The 14,204-nt window shown below is 34.2% G+C and overlaps 1 protein-coding gene across 4 annotated transcripts in view; it reads right to left on the bottom strand.

Moving 5' to 3' along the window:
• PHF14 (PHD finger protein 14) overlaps positions 1–14,204 on the bottom strand; it is a 163,400-nt gene that overhangs the window by 114,034 nt on the left and 35,162 nt on the right. For all 4 annotated transcript variants that reach the window (XM_066553910.1, XM_066553918.1, XM_066553928.1 and 1 more), the window contains 6 exons: positions 12,303–12,449; positions 9,464–9,734; positions 8,783–8,889; positions 7,348–7,443; positions 5,704–5,807; positions 4,169–4,300 (listed from right to left, as the gene is read on the bottom strand). In XM_066553910.1, coding sequence (XP_066410007.1) covers positions 4,169–4,300; positions 5,704–5,807; positions 7,348–7,443; positions 8,783–8,889; positions 9,464–9,734; positions 12,303–12,449 — 857 coding nt within the window. The remainder of the gene's footprint in view (positions 1–4,168; positions 4,301–5,703; positions 5,808–7,347; positions 7,444–8,782; positions 8,890–9,463; positions 9,735–12,302; positions 12,450–14,204) is intronic.

Genomic DNA, 14,204 nt, shown 5'->3' with positions numbered 1-14,204 from the left:
GAAATGGTGCCAAAGATTGAACTTTCAGTACCCAGGTTTTGTTTTGCTTTTAGTCTAGACTTGCCTAATCTAGACCCACAGGGAAAATCAGGAGCAGGCAATAATATGCCTACTTCTAAAATGTACCTACTGCTAAAATTACAGGAAGTTTGTTCCATCAAGAACTCTTAGTACTGATTTGAAATCTCTTAATCATACAGAAACTATGATTAAACACTAACAACCTACAGAAGAAAAAAGAAATTGGGTGATTTTGTTGTGTCTTCAATCTAACTTGGTATAAGAATCAGAGATAACTTCCCACTTCACAAACATCTTAACTCAGTAGCAGTGAGTTGGGAAAGAGTGTATTCAAATTGCTTAGCAAATACCACTACAGTGCTTCCAGAAAACAATTCTGTCCTTGTGTTTAAAAACGAAAACAAGCAGGGCTTTTTTTCAAAAGGAAGACACTGGTCTCCCAGACACGCTCTCTGACCAATCACCTCTCACAATGTTTACAAAGAATTAAGTCACTTTGAACTCAAGAAACATGGACCACAGCTTCAAGATGACACCTAGGCTCTATTAATTACACATGTAAATGATGTAGTGGAGGTGGAAAAAAGATAGGGCTCCTTTTATTCTGGAGATAAAAGCAGTTTATATGAACCTAATACAGTTATCAAAAAGCTTCAAAGAGCACCTTACAGAGTGTAAAGTTACAGAGTTTAAAAAAAAAAGGAAAATTTGCCATTTGCAGCAACCTAAACATCCTTCAATTAGGACAAGTGACAATACATAAAAATGTACATTACATTAAATGCATGTAAAAATGTATATTATATTAAATGCATGTAAAATGTAAAAAAATTATCATATAAAATTATTAACTTTATACGAGTTAATAATTTTATATCATTATCCAGTGACTCAGGATGAAGAGGTGCTGGATCAGTACTGAATGAATGAAGTCAGGAATATGAATGAATGTCCAGATACTGCCTGAGTGTTCATGGAACTACTGGTCAGGAACTCTACAGCTCATTCTGTCCTGTGGCCAATATTCCCCACAGCAGTCACCACTAAAATAACTTGGCCTTCTAGAGCAAAAATAAAAGTAACCAACCTTAATACAACCATTAGTCCTTGTTTTGTCCATCTCAGTCCCCACTATTTCATATGCTACCAGAAGTTATCACTTTTTTTTCAGCAATCTCATTCCAATAGAAGAAGCTAATCCTTGTTAGTAGCTGCCAAGTATTTTACAATTAGATTTTGATTCATTATATTGTCTGCCAACACTTGTGCATTGCTTTAGTACCAGTTAAGATCATTCTCTACCAGGAAAATACATCCAGAATGGCCAGGAGTATAAAAACACACTAGTTGTCAGCAAGAATGATAAGACTTAGCATTATGATAACATGCTAATCAAAAAAAAATATTCAATTGTTTAAGAAATGGAATTTCTAAGAAACTGAAAATTGCAAATTTTTAAATGGAAGGAAACCACAGCCTTTCATTGTATGGTTAAAAAATCTGATCTAGGAATTGGACTCAATTCTTCCAACTCAGGATATTCTATGATTCTACTTTGAAAGCACAGCATCAAAACAGGCATAAATTAATACTTTAATGTACTATTATATGAAATAGTTTCTATGTTCTTCATCTCAAATCCATCTGAAATGAGGACAGGCTTTGAACTTACTATGGGATGAACTAGTGCAAGAAGTTATAACTGTTACCTTGAAGAAAACTGTTACGCCTCCGAACACGAAAAATTCTTAGTGTTAAGTGTTTCAAACCAGTTAAACTAGTAAGCCATTGAAACACTGGTGCTCACCAGGTCTAAATTCTTACTATGATTTCACTAAGACTAAAACTGTTAACTCATTTTAAATTTAACACTGAGATAACAAAATATAATTTGTGCTTTCTTCAACAAATTAGCTTTTAAATATACAATATGTTTAAGTTTTTTCTCTTACTATAAACATATAGTATTGGATTTAATTTAACAATTTCAAAACCCTTTTTGGTAAACTGCAATTTAAACTATTAAATGCTGAGCATGAAATAGATAAAAAGTATAACTACAAATTAGTCTATGTAACATCACACACATAACCTGTATTACCTGACATTCTCATACACAATATAAAAGGTGAAGCTGATAGAATACTCGTTGTTTAAATAAACATAAATTGGTAAAGTACATGACTGTAATCATAAAAACTTTTGCAAGGGCTCAAGTTAGCTATTCTGGGTAAATTATTAGCAGTGATAATGGAACAGAAAGGAAAATACAAAGAAACAATTGATTCTTGATTACTATTTTAAAAAAGAACTAAACTCAATGTTTTTAACCACTCTTTATTTAAATAAAGTCTTTCAACCTGCCTAGTGTTTCACGGAATTTCCCACTACACCAATTTTATTTTTCTGCTATGTTCCTATTACATCCTATACAAATATCTGAAAATACATGGCCCTCATCTAAAAAATATATGTCCTTTCCTTCATATCTTAATCAAAAGATAAAAATTGTATTCAAAACAGCAGGGGAGGAAAAACCTGCTGAACTCAAACTTGGATTAAGGGTCTGTTCTATGTGCTCTCCACTGATCCTGAAAAGAATACATAAAGGAATGTTCAATGATCAAAAGAATGCAATCAATGCAGCTCAATTTGTCTGCTATCATCTCACTCTCCAGAATATGCCTGAGCTAATTAGAAGTAAAAGCCAAGTTTGTGATCTGAGATATAACTGAAGCATGAAATTTACAACAAAGCTAAGTTATAGCTTTGAAATGAAAGAGCTTTACTACCTAACCTGACCTATCCTTCCTTTAACACCTACTGAGAATTAGTCTTACATCTTTTGGACTGATAGCTTTTAGTGAGCTTTTTCAACTTTGTTAAAAAGCAGAATAAAAATCAAATCTCCTGTGTAAATGAAGAAGCTATCTAAAAATTTAAAATATAAAAAAAGCTTCCACATAAAATAACTACTTGGCAAATTTGACTAAAGAGATCAAAAGTCCAACAACACAATACATTAAATAATTAAAAGAAAATTAGCTTCAGGAAAGTATTAGTTGGTGAAAACCTTTCTGAAATTTTCATCTTTTAAATGAAATCTCTATTAATTTCCTAAGCAAATTTACTGAGGTAAATCCAGGTTTTGTAACAATAAGATATACAAAAGAGAGGCCTCCCATTTCATGTACTGGCCATCTTGTTCTGCACACAATCTTCAAAACTAGCCAAAAAGATGGCTGAAGTAAATATTTTGTGCAAGTTCTTTAACAGAAAATTTAGAGATATATGAAGAAAAACAGAAACTACTCTTTTTCTGTTAAAATAGTTTTACTGTTTTAGAAGAAATTCTTGTACTTTTCTGACTTTGTACCTTAACATTCAGACAAAGTGATGAATGATTCCTCGAGATGCTGTACTCTAACTTCTTGCCAGCTACAAACTGTTTCTGAATTTGCTTATCACATTTCAGAGGAGTTTAAACATGCAGACTGCTAACACTACAGAGCAGAGCAAGCTAATTTTATGACAGTTTGGAAATCAGAACCTCTGCCACCTTATCATTTCTCCACTGCACAACTTAGCTTTTGTTCTGCTCCACAAGCATGAAAGAACTTTAATTCATAGAACTGTAACTGCAGTAAGTACAGTTATGAACATCTATCATTGTACATTTGAGTCCTAAGACAGCAGTAAAGACAATACTTCCCATAGTGCAATAAAGAGAGCTACTTACAAGTTTATTTAAAAATATTACCAGTATTTGCCTGAAGATCTCAACAGAGAGTTGCTTATCTGAGCCTTACCATAAACAGAAAACCAAGTCTTTCATTTCCCAAAAGTATTAGCCTATAATTTTCTACTGCTATTATACTGCAGTAATAAAATCATAGATGAATTCAAAACCCAAGAAAATTACAGCTATAGCCTATTTTTACACAGTGGCTAATAATGAGAAAATCTTTATAATTTCTTTTTTTTAACCTTGAAACATCACTGCTAATAACCTGAAAAAATAAAAAAAACCTGCTCAAACAGTATTAAAGCAATGTGTAATCCACTCAGAATTTGCAAGTGTGTTCACATTTACATCCTACTTTCAGTACAGAGACAGCACAGGACAGCACATTAACTGTGTTCTTACCAGTAACTGTTCTTGGTCTTCCTTGGCATCCTTGTAAGAGGTGGATCCAGGCAACCAAGATGATAATGAAGTTTGCAAGTGTCACACAGTAGCAGCAGGTGTTGATCATGGTTCTTCTTGCAAATTCCACAACTTTTCATGCACGCAGCAGAAAAACATTGTAATTACATACTCATAAAGAAATAACTATACACCTCAGCACATTCCCCACTTTTAATACAATCACATGGCAACTTCAATTTGAATTTATCATTTAAGTGCATAATTACTTTTTGGATAAATTTTGGAGGAGTTTTTTTAAGGAGCTATGTACAGTAAAACCATAAAAGGCTACTAGTCAGAGTTAGCAAAAAATGGCTTTCAATTAAATTTTTGAGGACTTCTAATAAGTTAGTAATCACTCAATACTTCAGCAAAATGTACCAGTGGCAAGTGAAAAAAAAATACAACACATGCTTAAACAGAAAATTACGCTGCTAGTACCAATCTTTATAATCAATCACACACTTATGCAGGTAACCACCTTGAAACAGGTCTGTGCTGCTGCTATGCTGGGGAATGTTACTCATTAGAAATTACACTTCCTTTTTGTTATTATTTTAGTGTAATTGAAATTTTACTTATTTTGAAAAGATAGGTGTTCATTGATTGTACTACAACATGGGAGGAACTGAGTGCATTTGAATGAAACAGAATTGGTGAAGCATGACTCCAATTATTTGTGTACATCAAAATTGCCAAATCCTCAGCCCACTGCCACATTTTCAAGATTTCTACCTCATGCAGCACAAAAATTAACTTTTGCTTGTGTAAAAATCATCCTCTTCCCCTTAGCCTTCTAGCTGGGCAAGACACTACTTGCTGTGGCTGGATGTCTGGCTGCTGCTCTCTAGATAAGCAATAGACCGTGTCACTCCTCAGCTGTGGTGAGAAAAGAAGAACCTAGATGACGTGTGTGTATTTTGCACAGTCACAGTCTGGGATCCTATTACATTTAATAAAAACCCAGTCAGTAGCTTCACAGCTTATGGAGGAGGAAAAAAGCTACAACAGAGTAAGTCAATACATTTCATAACCTTGGGAATTAACAAAAAAATAGAAGTAGGGAAATTTAGCACAAGCAAAAAGTGAGAATTCTTACATGGACAAGTGTTTTGTGCATCCAGGAATCGTGACTGAACAGCATCATCACTGTTCTCAAAACCATCCACTCAAATGACTGCATTCAAAGAACAAAGTGCAGGTAGTTTTCACATCAAAAAAACAAAGGACTCTTCTACTTCAGATGCAAGGAGACAGTTTTGTTCTTAAAACACTGCTTTCAAATTAGCAAAAACACCCAAACTTCACTCATGTGTGATAGGGTGAAGAATTGACTACTATTCAACTTAGCCTTCAAAAATAAGTAAAAATGTGTCAACAACTTTAAAGCATTTTTTAATTAAAAACTGAAGTAAACAATTTCCTCAGAACACTTCTCTGAAACTATAAATTACTAGATAATGTATCTATGCTGTCAAAATTTAATTACTTGCCTATAAAGTACTGCCGGAAGTGTAGATGCCTTTTGTGCTCCTCCTTCCTTTTTACTCGGTTTCCTTTCCTTAGGAGCCCGTAGAATTGCTGGTATGTTCAATTTCTATTGGATTTGAAGAAATGCAATACACATGAGTCTTGACACTTTTAAAGAATATTCCTCTCATCTCAATGCACGAAGAACAAGACACGTAACAAGTAGGAGATTGCTTAGCTAACTATTTTACAGACTACACATTTTATCCCACTATGATTCTGTAATATAAAGTAGTCTTACAGTCATGTTTTCAAGTCAGTAAGAAACATACAGAAAGACTAGCTTTTAAAATTTTTCTTCAAGCTTCCAATATAGGAATGGACAAGGATGCATTTCTCTAGGAAGCGGAAACAAGCAATGGCAGATTGCTGAAAGTTGCAGAATACTGAGGCAGTTTATTTTCCCCAGCATCACAGCTACACTGGTGCTCGACAGGTTAATTAGAAAAATTATCTTATTGGACCAAGCTCTTCACAAAGCAGATGAGACCCTTGTTGGGTTTCTACTATCTGCAGTGTGCTGGCTTCTCAGACAGCAACCATCTATCAAAGTCGTTTCTCAGCAGCCCCATGGGTCTGCATCTGTTCAACCAACTGGAAAAAATGTCATGCAAGCTGTGTAAATGAATTCTGCTCAGCTTTTCTTTCCTTTTTTTTCAAATTGAGTAACATTTGCATCAGGAACTATATTTGCAAATACTTACTCAAAGGAAGGAAAAATAATCTTGGTTTAAAAGATATGTTATACAAGAATTCTTCTTTGCAAGTAGGAGAGGCAGGCAGACAAACGGAACTAGTAAAAGGTTGCATATCTTAGGAACTATTACTGCATAAAGAAAGTGTAAGGTTTGTTTTTGGAACAGCAGCACAAACTCAACAGCAACAAAGGGTGTACTAAAATTGTGAATAATTGTATGTCTGCATTTCCAGAGTGAATAGTTTCTTCAATCTTAAATCATAACTGGAAATCATTGCAATCTCCCCCTCAAATCCAAAATGTCTATTGACATTTAATATCTCTGACATAAATATATATGAAAACACTGCAAAAATCTTCACTTCTCTTTTTTCCTGTATCAATGGGAACAAAGATAATTGCTGTCAAAAGGAAGTAACCCATATCTTCTGTTGTCCTAGATATTTCTATTCATTTGATCAAAATATTTTCCTCTGCCTAGTTACACATCATTACATATACACTGCACTTAAAAGGATTTTTATCTCATAAAAGCCATCAAGAGTTAACTTATTATTTGAAGCCTACAGCAAATAAAGACAACTGGAGACAAAAACAGTAGGATTAACTCATGCTTCATGCTAAGGTTCATCACAAATGACAGGTCAATCACTTTTACCAAATGAAAGAATTTTGCAAACAAGCACACTATTACAACAACAGAATTAGGCTACATGTTCCTAGTAGGTGGTTTGCAGAAGTCTAGGTACTTCCATCAGGAAGCATTATCCCCTCAGTAAAGCCTGGGTCTGATCAAACCAAATAAATTTATTTGGCCATAGAAGTGGCAGAAACTAAAAGCCCTATTCTTGGAAAACCTGTTCTGCTGTTGCTGTTTTTTTCTGTTAAGGGGGGCAAGGAACCAACCAACCTGTCCAATGATTCTACCCAGCAGTGCCCAAATTCCTTGCCCTTCATTTCGCAGTTTTCCATTCATATTTTGTAGCTCTTCCAAGGACTCACACAGCTGAAAAATTAAAGGAAAAAAAAATAGGCAACAGGAATGAAAATCTATTAAGTGTTTTTAAATAAAATTTACTCAGCCTCTTACTTACCAAGGGTGCATTAATTTATTGTGGAATTAGAAAAACAATGAAACTCACATCAATATAACTGAGATCAGTAGAACCATTCATTAATTTAACAGAAGTAAAACAAGAATCCAGAGCAACCACTTGTTTTGTAAAGTACTGAAGTATTTCAGCATGGAAATAAGATTTCATAAAATCAAATGGAAAGCAAAACTAAAATACAGGAATATCTTATATGTGATGTCCACACTACTTAGGCAGCAATATTGTAACAAGAGAACATATAAACGAATCAAAACTTTCTTTTGCCACACTCACAGAAAGAGAAGATTTAAAAGTAAAGGCTGTAAGCAAAAAAAAAAGGTTTCTCTTTCTTCTGGAAGTAACTGTTAGGTTGTGTATTATGGGAGGTAACTGTAATTTGTTTAAAATCCCCAGACACAATTTTGTTTCCGTTTATCATCCCTGAGCAGTTCACAAGGATCTGCTGTTACATTTTCCATATGTTCTCACTTAAAATACACACCAAACAGTTTAGGAATTAATATAAGTCATTAACTATTAATATATAGTCATTAACTATAACTTAATAGGCTGTTGAATTCAGCAAGAACTGCAGCATGTCACAAAAGGTATACTATATCTTTGTTTCAAAATAACTTAATATTAAAATAAATAATTATTTTGTAAAAATGCAAAAATTTCTTTTTTTAATCATAATGATGAGTTTATAAAAAATTACATTAGCAACATTTTAGGGAAGCAAAGCCATAATTTATGGGCATCAAATTTGTTATACCCTAAAAAGCATGCAGAGGACACTGTGGAGGTGTGAATACTGATTACTTCTGTCTGAAAAATTAGTCAAGTCATTAAACCTAAGGCCAACTGGCGTTGTAGTTGACATAAATAAATAAATAACACTCTTGAGTATCACAGATTGCCAGTTATCAAGTGGGGCTACAAGCAGAGAATCATGCAGGTTCAAACAGATCCATGTGCAATTTGTTACTGGAACTCTCAGGAGGGTCAGTTAAAGAACTTGGGTCCAGTCAAGATATCACATCTTAGAAATTGGTATTATTTGTATGGGAGAAGACAGACTACTGAATATTTTTAAAAGAAAAAATAAGTGTTTAAATATTACTTTTAAAAGATCAATAGTTTGCATCTTACATTTTTCTCCGAATTTTTTCCATGGAAAGGAAAATTCTATCAAAGTTAATAGCAGCAATACTAAAATGGTACAAGGGTCTATCACCCCTTTTTCTTTACCTTATTATACTCCACATGAAGCTTTTCTTGCTCATTTTCTAACTTATCTTTGATGTTTTTCTGTTCAGCCATATTCTCCTGGATTTGAATCATGCGCATATTTCTCTCTATTTAAAAGAAAATGGCATTATTTCCTACTCTTGAATATACATTTTCAAGTTTTATGCACCAAAAAAAGTGATGCAATCTAAAGTAAAAAACTGTAACAATACTAAGACACAAAGCTATGGCCTAGAGGTTTAATACACACACTGAGTAGACTGAACAGTCCTAATATTTGTATTTTGCTGCATAAACATCGTAGCTGTTTAAATAATGGATTTTGATCACCATCCAGCAAACAGTCAAAAAGTCATGCTATTCCACATAGAAATGGAGGAGAATTTAAGGAAAAAATATTATACCAGAAGTTACCTACTCCCTTCTTAAAGACAGTTCAGTCTCCTGTTTATATGTAAAAGATTTTATTCTTTTCTGAAGTGTCTTTAAAAAAAAAAAGCTTTTTGTGTAAACAGAGACTCCAAGCAATAATATACCTGACCTAAAATGAAGTCATAATCCATCTTTATCTGCTATAAACAATTAAATACAACGAAAATAAAAAAGCCAATGAAATAGCATAGCACAATCCAGCAAAGTGGTACCTTTTTATTGAGAACAATAAGCTATTTTCACCCTTACCAAGGTAATAATTCACAAAGTCAGCAGTGAGAGCTGGTTGTTTATGTTTTCTTCTTCCATCAACACTGGAACTTGTATCTGAAGTATCCACTGGGAAAATGTCTGTGCTGATTCCCATCAGCTCGGCCTTGCGCATGAGTTTCCGAATGGCCGAAGCGCTGCTGGTCAGCGGCCGCGGCAGCTTCTCCCTGGGAACCCAGGCCTGCGGCCGGGTGGTGCGCGCCAGCTCCGCCTTGGCACGGTACTGCTGGAGCCTGGCATTGATTCGAGCCTGCAAGGAAGAATTCCACCAATTAAAAACACCAAGGAACGATTCAAAATTCATTTTGAGGTATAATTTGGAACACATCTGCATTTTATTTTCATTTTAAGTGTTGCACAATCTAACCAATGCCATTTTCACTCCGGAGCTCTACAACTCAAGAAAAGACGTTGATACAGACATTCCATTTTACTTCAAAGTGCATACACAAACGACATTCTCCTTTCACTCGAGTTTTGGAGTTATGTACACATTTCTTGATGAGAATTCCCCATTGATGAAAGCAACAGATGACTGCTGTCTTTGAGACAACCCCTTCTAATAATGATAATTTGATAGGACTGTGAAAACTCACAACTGGTAGAAGCTTTGGTTGACCTACCACATATGCATTTAGATACACATTAAATTGATATTTATGTGAGCAACAAAAGTTGATGAAGAGCATTCGCAGCATATTTGACATACTTTTGTAAGAATTCCTTTCTCAATGCCACTTCTCTTTATAAATGTTAAACATGCTGATTATAATTTGTCAAGAACACAACCCAACAGAAGTGAAGCAGACAAGAGAAGCTCACAATATATATTGTTGATGACATCTGTATATTTGTGACCATCTGGGAGATCTACCCCAGAAGATCAAGCTGTTACTGACAGTTGGAAAATGCTGTCTTGAGGGAACTCTATGAAGTGGCAATTCTGGCAGAAACTGACATCAACACACAAACCTTCAGAGGCAAAACTCCAGCTGACTATCAGTTAGAAGCTGTTTACTTTCCTGCACAAAGAAGAAACTAAACTAATGTGACCGCCCCACCATATGGTGTAAGATACTCCTGAGACAAAAGCAAAAGGTGTGTATATACATACACACTATGGTTAAGGAACATCTCTGATTTCAAACAGGATCACTGGAGGTAGTACTGCAGACAGTTTAACACATTACCTTGAACATTAATGACCAAGAAACAAGGCAAATATAACTTACAGGCCAGCTCTGACCCCAATGGCTTTTTTCTTGGACCCACATCCAGCAGACAACCTACAGCCACTGCTGTACAACACCAAAGCCATCAAGAGTGAAAACATGAGGTTGTACAAAACATATGCAAGTAGTCATACTTGTATCAAGGTGCCTATGACACCATGTCAAGTAACTGCACCTGCAGTTTTCAGCAGTCATTCTTCAGTTTCAAAAAATTTAATCTAAATACTTTAGATTAAAAAATTGCAGGGTCTTGGTTTGGGGAAAAGAGGAGAGAGAAAGGGAAATGCTGGGAACTTATCAGCATTATCAGCACTGCTTAATACAAGCACAAAACAGAGCTAATATGCCCTGCTGGATCCAAACTGATATTGCACAACCAGCACTTACCATTATATTGGGCAGTGTTCATATTATTGTAATGTCTCCACTACACGGGTGCATTTCACATAACTGAGAGCCGAGTATATTCAGCAAGCATTATGAAGCCAGTTTTAAATCATGCTACATGAAGTTCAATATTCCAAAAATCTTTTATTCACAATTCTACAATATGAATTTGCTCATGCTCATTCTCAACAGCACAGATAATTTTAAATTAATATTCTCCTGTGAAAGATTTCTGAAGAACTGGAAAGGCAATATTTTTTAAATAACAAGTTTGATAATATGAAACAATATTTTCTTATCATTATGCTATAATTCTCACTTCAGAAAAAAAAGCAGATAGTCCTCTCCCATAAATTATTTCCATTATTTACAGCATCTGCTACTTTCTACAAATAATCAGGCGGTTTTGTTTAGGTAACAAGCTGCTTTTCTAGACAGGTGTGATTTTTCCATGGAATGTAGTTCAGTCTAAGCAGTGAAGCAAACTATGCTAGAAATTCCTCAAAATCAGAAAAAATAAATAAAAGACACACATTGAAAAATGAAAGTATGCAGATTCCCTCAGAGGAATTGAAACCTTTGTATCAACAGGACTTTTATCAGTTGAGCTTCTGCAGCAACTAAACAGTTTTAAATGCATCTGTCAGTAGACAGGGATATAGACTTGCCTAAGGCTTTCAGACAACTCCCACGCAGTAGCACAGACTCACTTCTGTGCATACATTATTTCTTTTCCTAGGAAGTCATTACTATGAAAACACCTGGCACACAGAATTCCACTTAGACCTACAAATTTGGAAATTCAGATAGAAATAGAAAAGCCCACTTTTTCTGGCCTTTTGTCTTCAGAATCTTGAAGAAAATATTAAACAAAATCTATAAATTACAATGAAAAAGTAATTACCAACTTTTTACCTCAAAAGCAAAGTAATATTTTTCAATTCAGACATGCACAGATATTTGATATTTATTGAAATAGATATATAATATATATGAGATATAACTATATCATATATAGAGATAATTGTTCTTAGAGACCAAACCCTACAAACAGTTCTGCGAGCTGTTAAATGACCATGCACTATCAGTATATTCCACATTTAATTTTCTACTATAATAACACTTTTCCCTTCTCTTAATTTCTGTCTTGTTTAATATGGATTATTAATACAGGGGCATTTGTGCCACGAATACAATACCTGAGCTTCTGGTGAAAGCTGCTTTTCTCTTTCCTGCAAGGACATTTTACAGTAAGATTGTAATGCCAAGTAGTTCTTCCGCTTCCATTTTCTGTCTAACCTGTCCGCATGCTGTTTACAATAAGCAAAAAAAGGGTCAGCTATATCCTGTTTCAGAAAAAACAAAGGGGAAGGAATGAAAACAGAGTGAGACAAAGTAAGGCCAAAAGGCTCTGAAGCAAAAACATTCTGGCAATCAGTTCACTTGTTCAAATGGGCATGTTTATAAAAACAACTAAAAAATATGTTTCTAAATCAATTTTGTCATGTTGATGTAATTTACAATATAAGCTGTTTTTCCATTGTTTTCATTGCATGATCCTAAACGTTTCTAAATGCATTAACGATTTAACTCTCTCCCAGTCCATCTCTGTACTATATTTGCATTCCCAGGAAAAAAATCCCAGCAAAATAAATTCTTAAATACAAATCCCTTTAACATATAAGATGTATTCATTTCCTGTTGATTCATTGTGCCTTTTAAATGAAATCCTAAAAGTGCTTAATAATTCTGAATACTATCAAACTATATTTGGTTTCTCTTATGTTTTTCCAACCATTTTGGTGGCTATACCCTCAAATGATTTATCACCTCTCAGATGATTTTTTTCCCATTTTTCATTCCATCATATCTGCACACTATCATGGCTAGGTTTATAGAAACTTCAGCATCTGCAAACCCTGCAAGCAGACTACAAGTATCTGAGCCATGAAGACACATGGTTTGAGAAACACATTTAATTGCCTTTGTACTTTCAAAAGTGTACAAACAACATCATAAATCTATAAACTAAGAAAAAATTAAAGCATTCTTTCTTCATAAAGTAATACAAATATTAATAAATTACCTGCCTATCAAATTTTCCTTTATTCCACTTATAAAACATAGACTAATAAAATTTACTCTGACTTTCCTTACAAGCACATTTTATTTTAATTTAGATTTTCACAGTATGAGACAGCTTACTTCAAAAATTAGTTGTGTCCTAAAATGAGATGATGTGAGACCTTGATTAAAAATTTGACTGCAGACAACATGCAACAAAATTTTAAGGTGGAAAGGCAAGCAGATACATATAGCCAGAGGGAATTCACATAGGGCATTTAAAGACTCAACCTTACACATAATCTATTAAGGACAACAACAATGAGGTAATGTGCTATCTTCCTATTTATCAGTCCAACAGAAGAAAGTATTTTGTGATTCCTTCATGAATCCCTTAGTGGTCCACTGTTTTTGGAAACAAAAGTGTCAATATCAACAGTGAAAGTAATGCTTGGTTTTGTGTTACCTGTGCCACTTCCTAAGGCAAAAAACTAAATTGTGAAGCTACAAACACGACTGGCTTAATCCAAATGATATGTATCAGAAATTGGACAACCTAAAAGTACTTATACCATAAAAATGAATCAGGAAGTAGGAACTTCAAATCTGAATTGCTTTAGATCATATTACAGGGAAAAAACTGTTAAGAAAATATATTAAGAAGTTATCAGGAGGTTATAAATACTTGCTTTTTATTCTGATTCCAAAGATTAATGTTACAACAAGGAAAATCATATCTATGTACTACAATTTGAAGTAAATACTGGAAAACATACATGAAAAAGTGGCATCAGAATTGATTTCTCAAGTTTCCTATTTGGTATGAAACAGATTACTGTATGACACAAACAGCTAGGTAAGTATGTCACCTTATGTGAAGTTCAGGAAATAGAATGCCTGTCTGTATTGACTGACAGTCTGTTAAGCCAAGCTCTGTGTTAACTTTCTCTGTCCTTTTTTCCAGTCAGTTTCAAAAGATGCTCAGACATGGACAATTTGGTGAAGGCTCTTCATGTACAGTTCCCTTACTCCGTTAC

Source organism: Molothrus aeneus, chromosome 1 (genome assembly GCF_037042795.1).
Source record: "Molothrus aeneus isolate 106 chromosome 1, BPBGC_Maene_1.0, whole genome shotgun sequence".
In the NCBI taxonomy this organism is placed as follows: domain Eukaryota; kingdom Metazoa; phylum Chordata; class Aves; order Passeriformes; family Icteridae; genus Molothrus; species Molothrus aeneus.
Note: the sequence above shows the minus strand (reverse complement) of the source record. Positions and strands in the feature narration are given on the sequence as shown.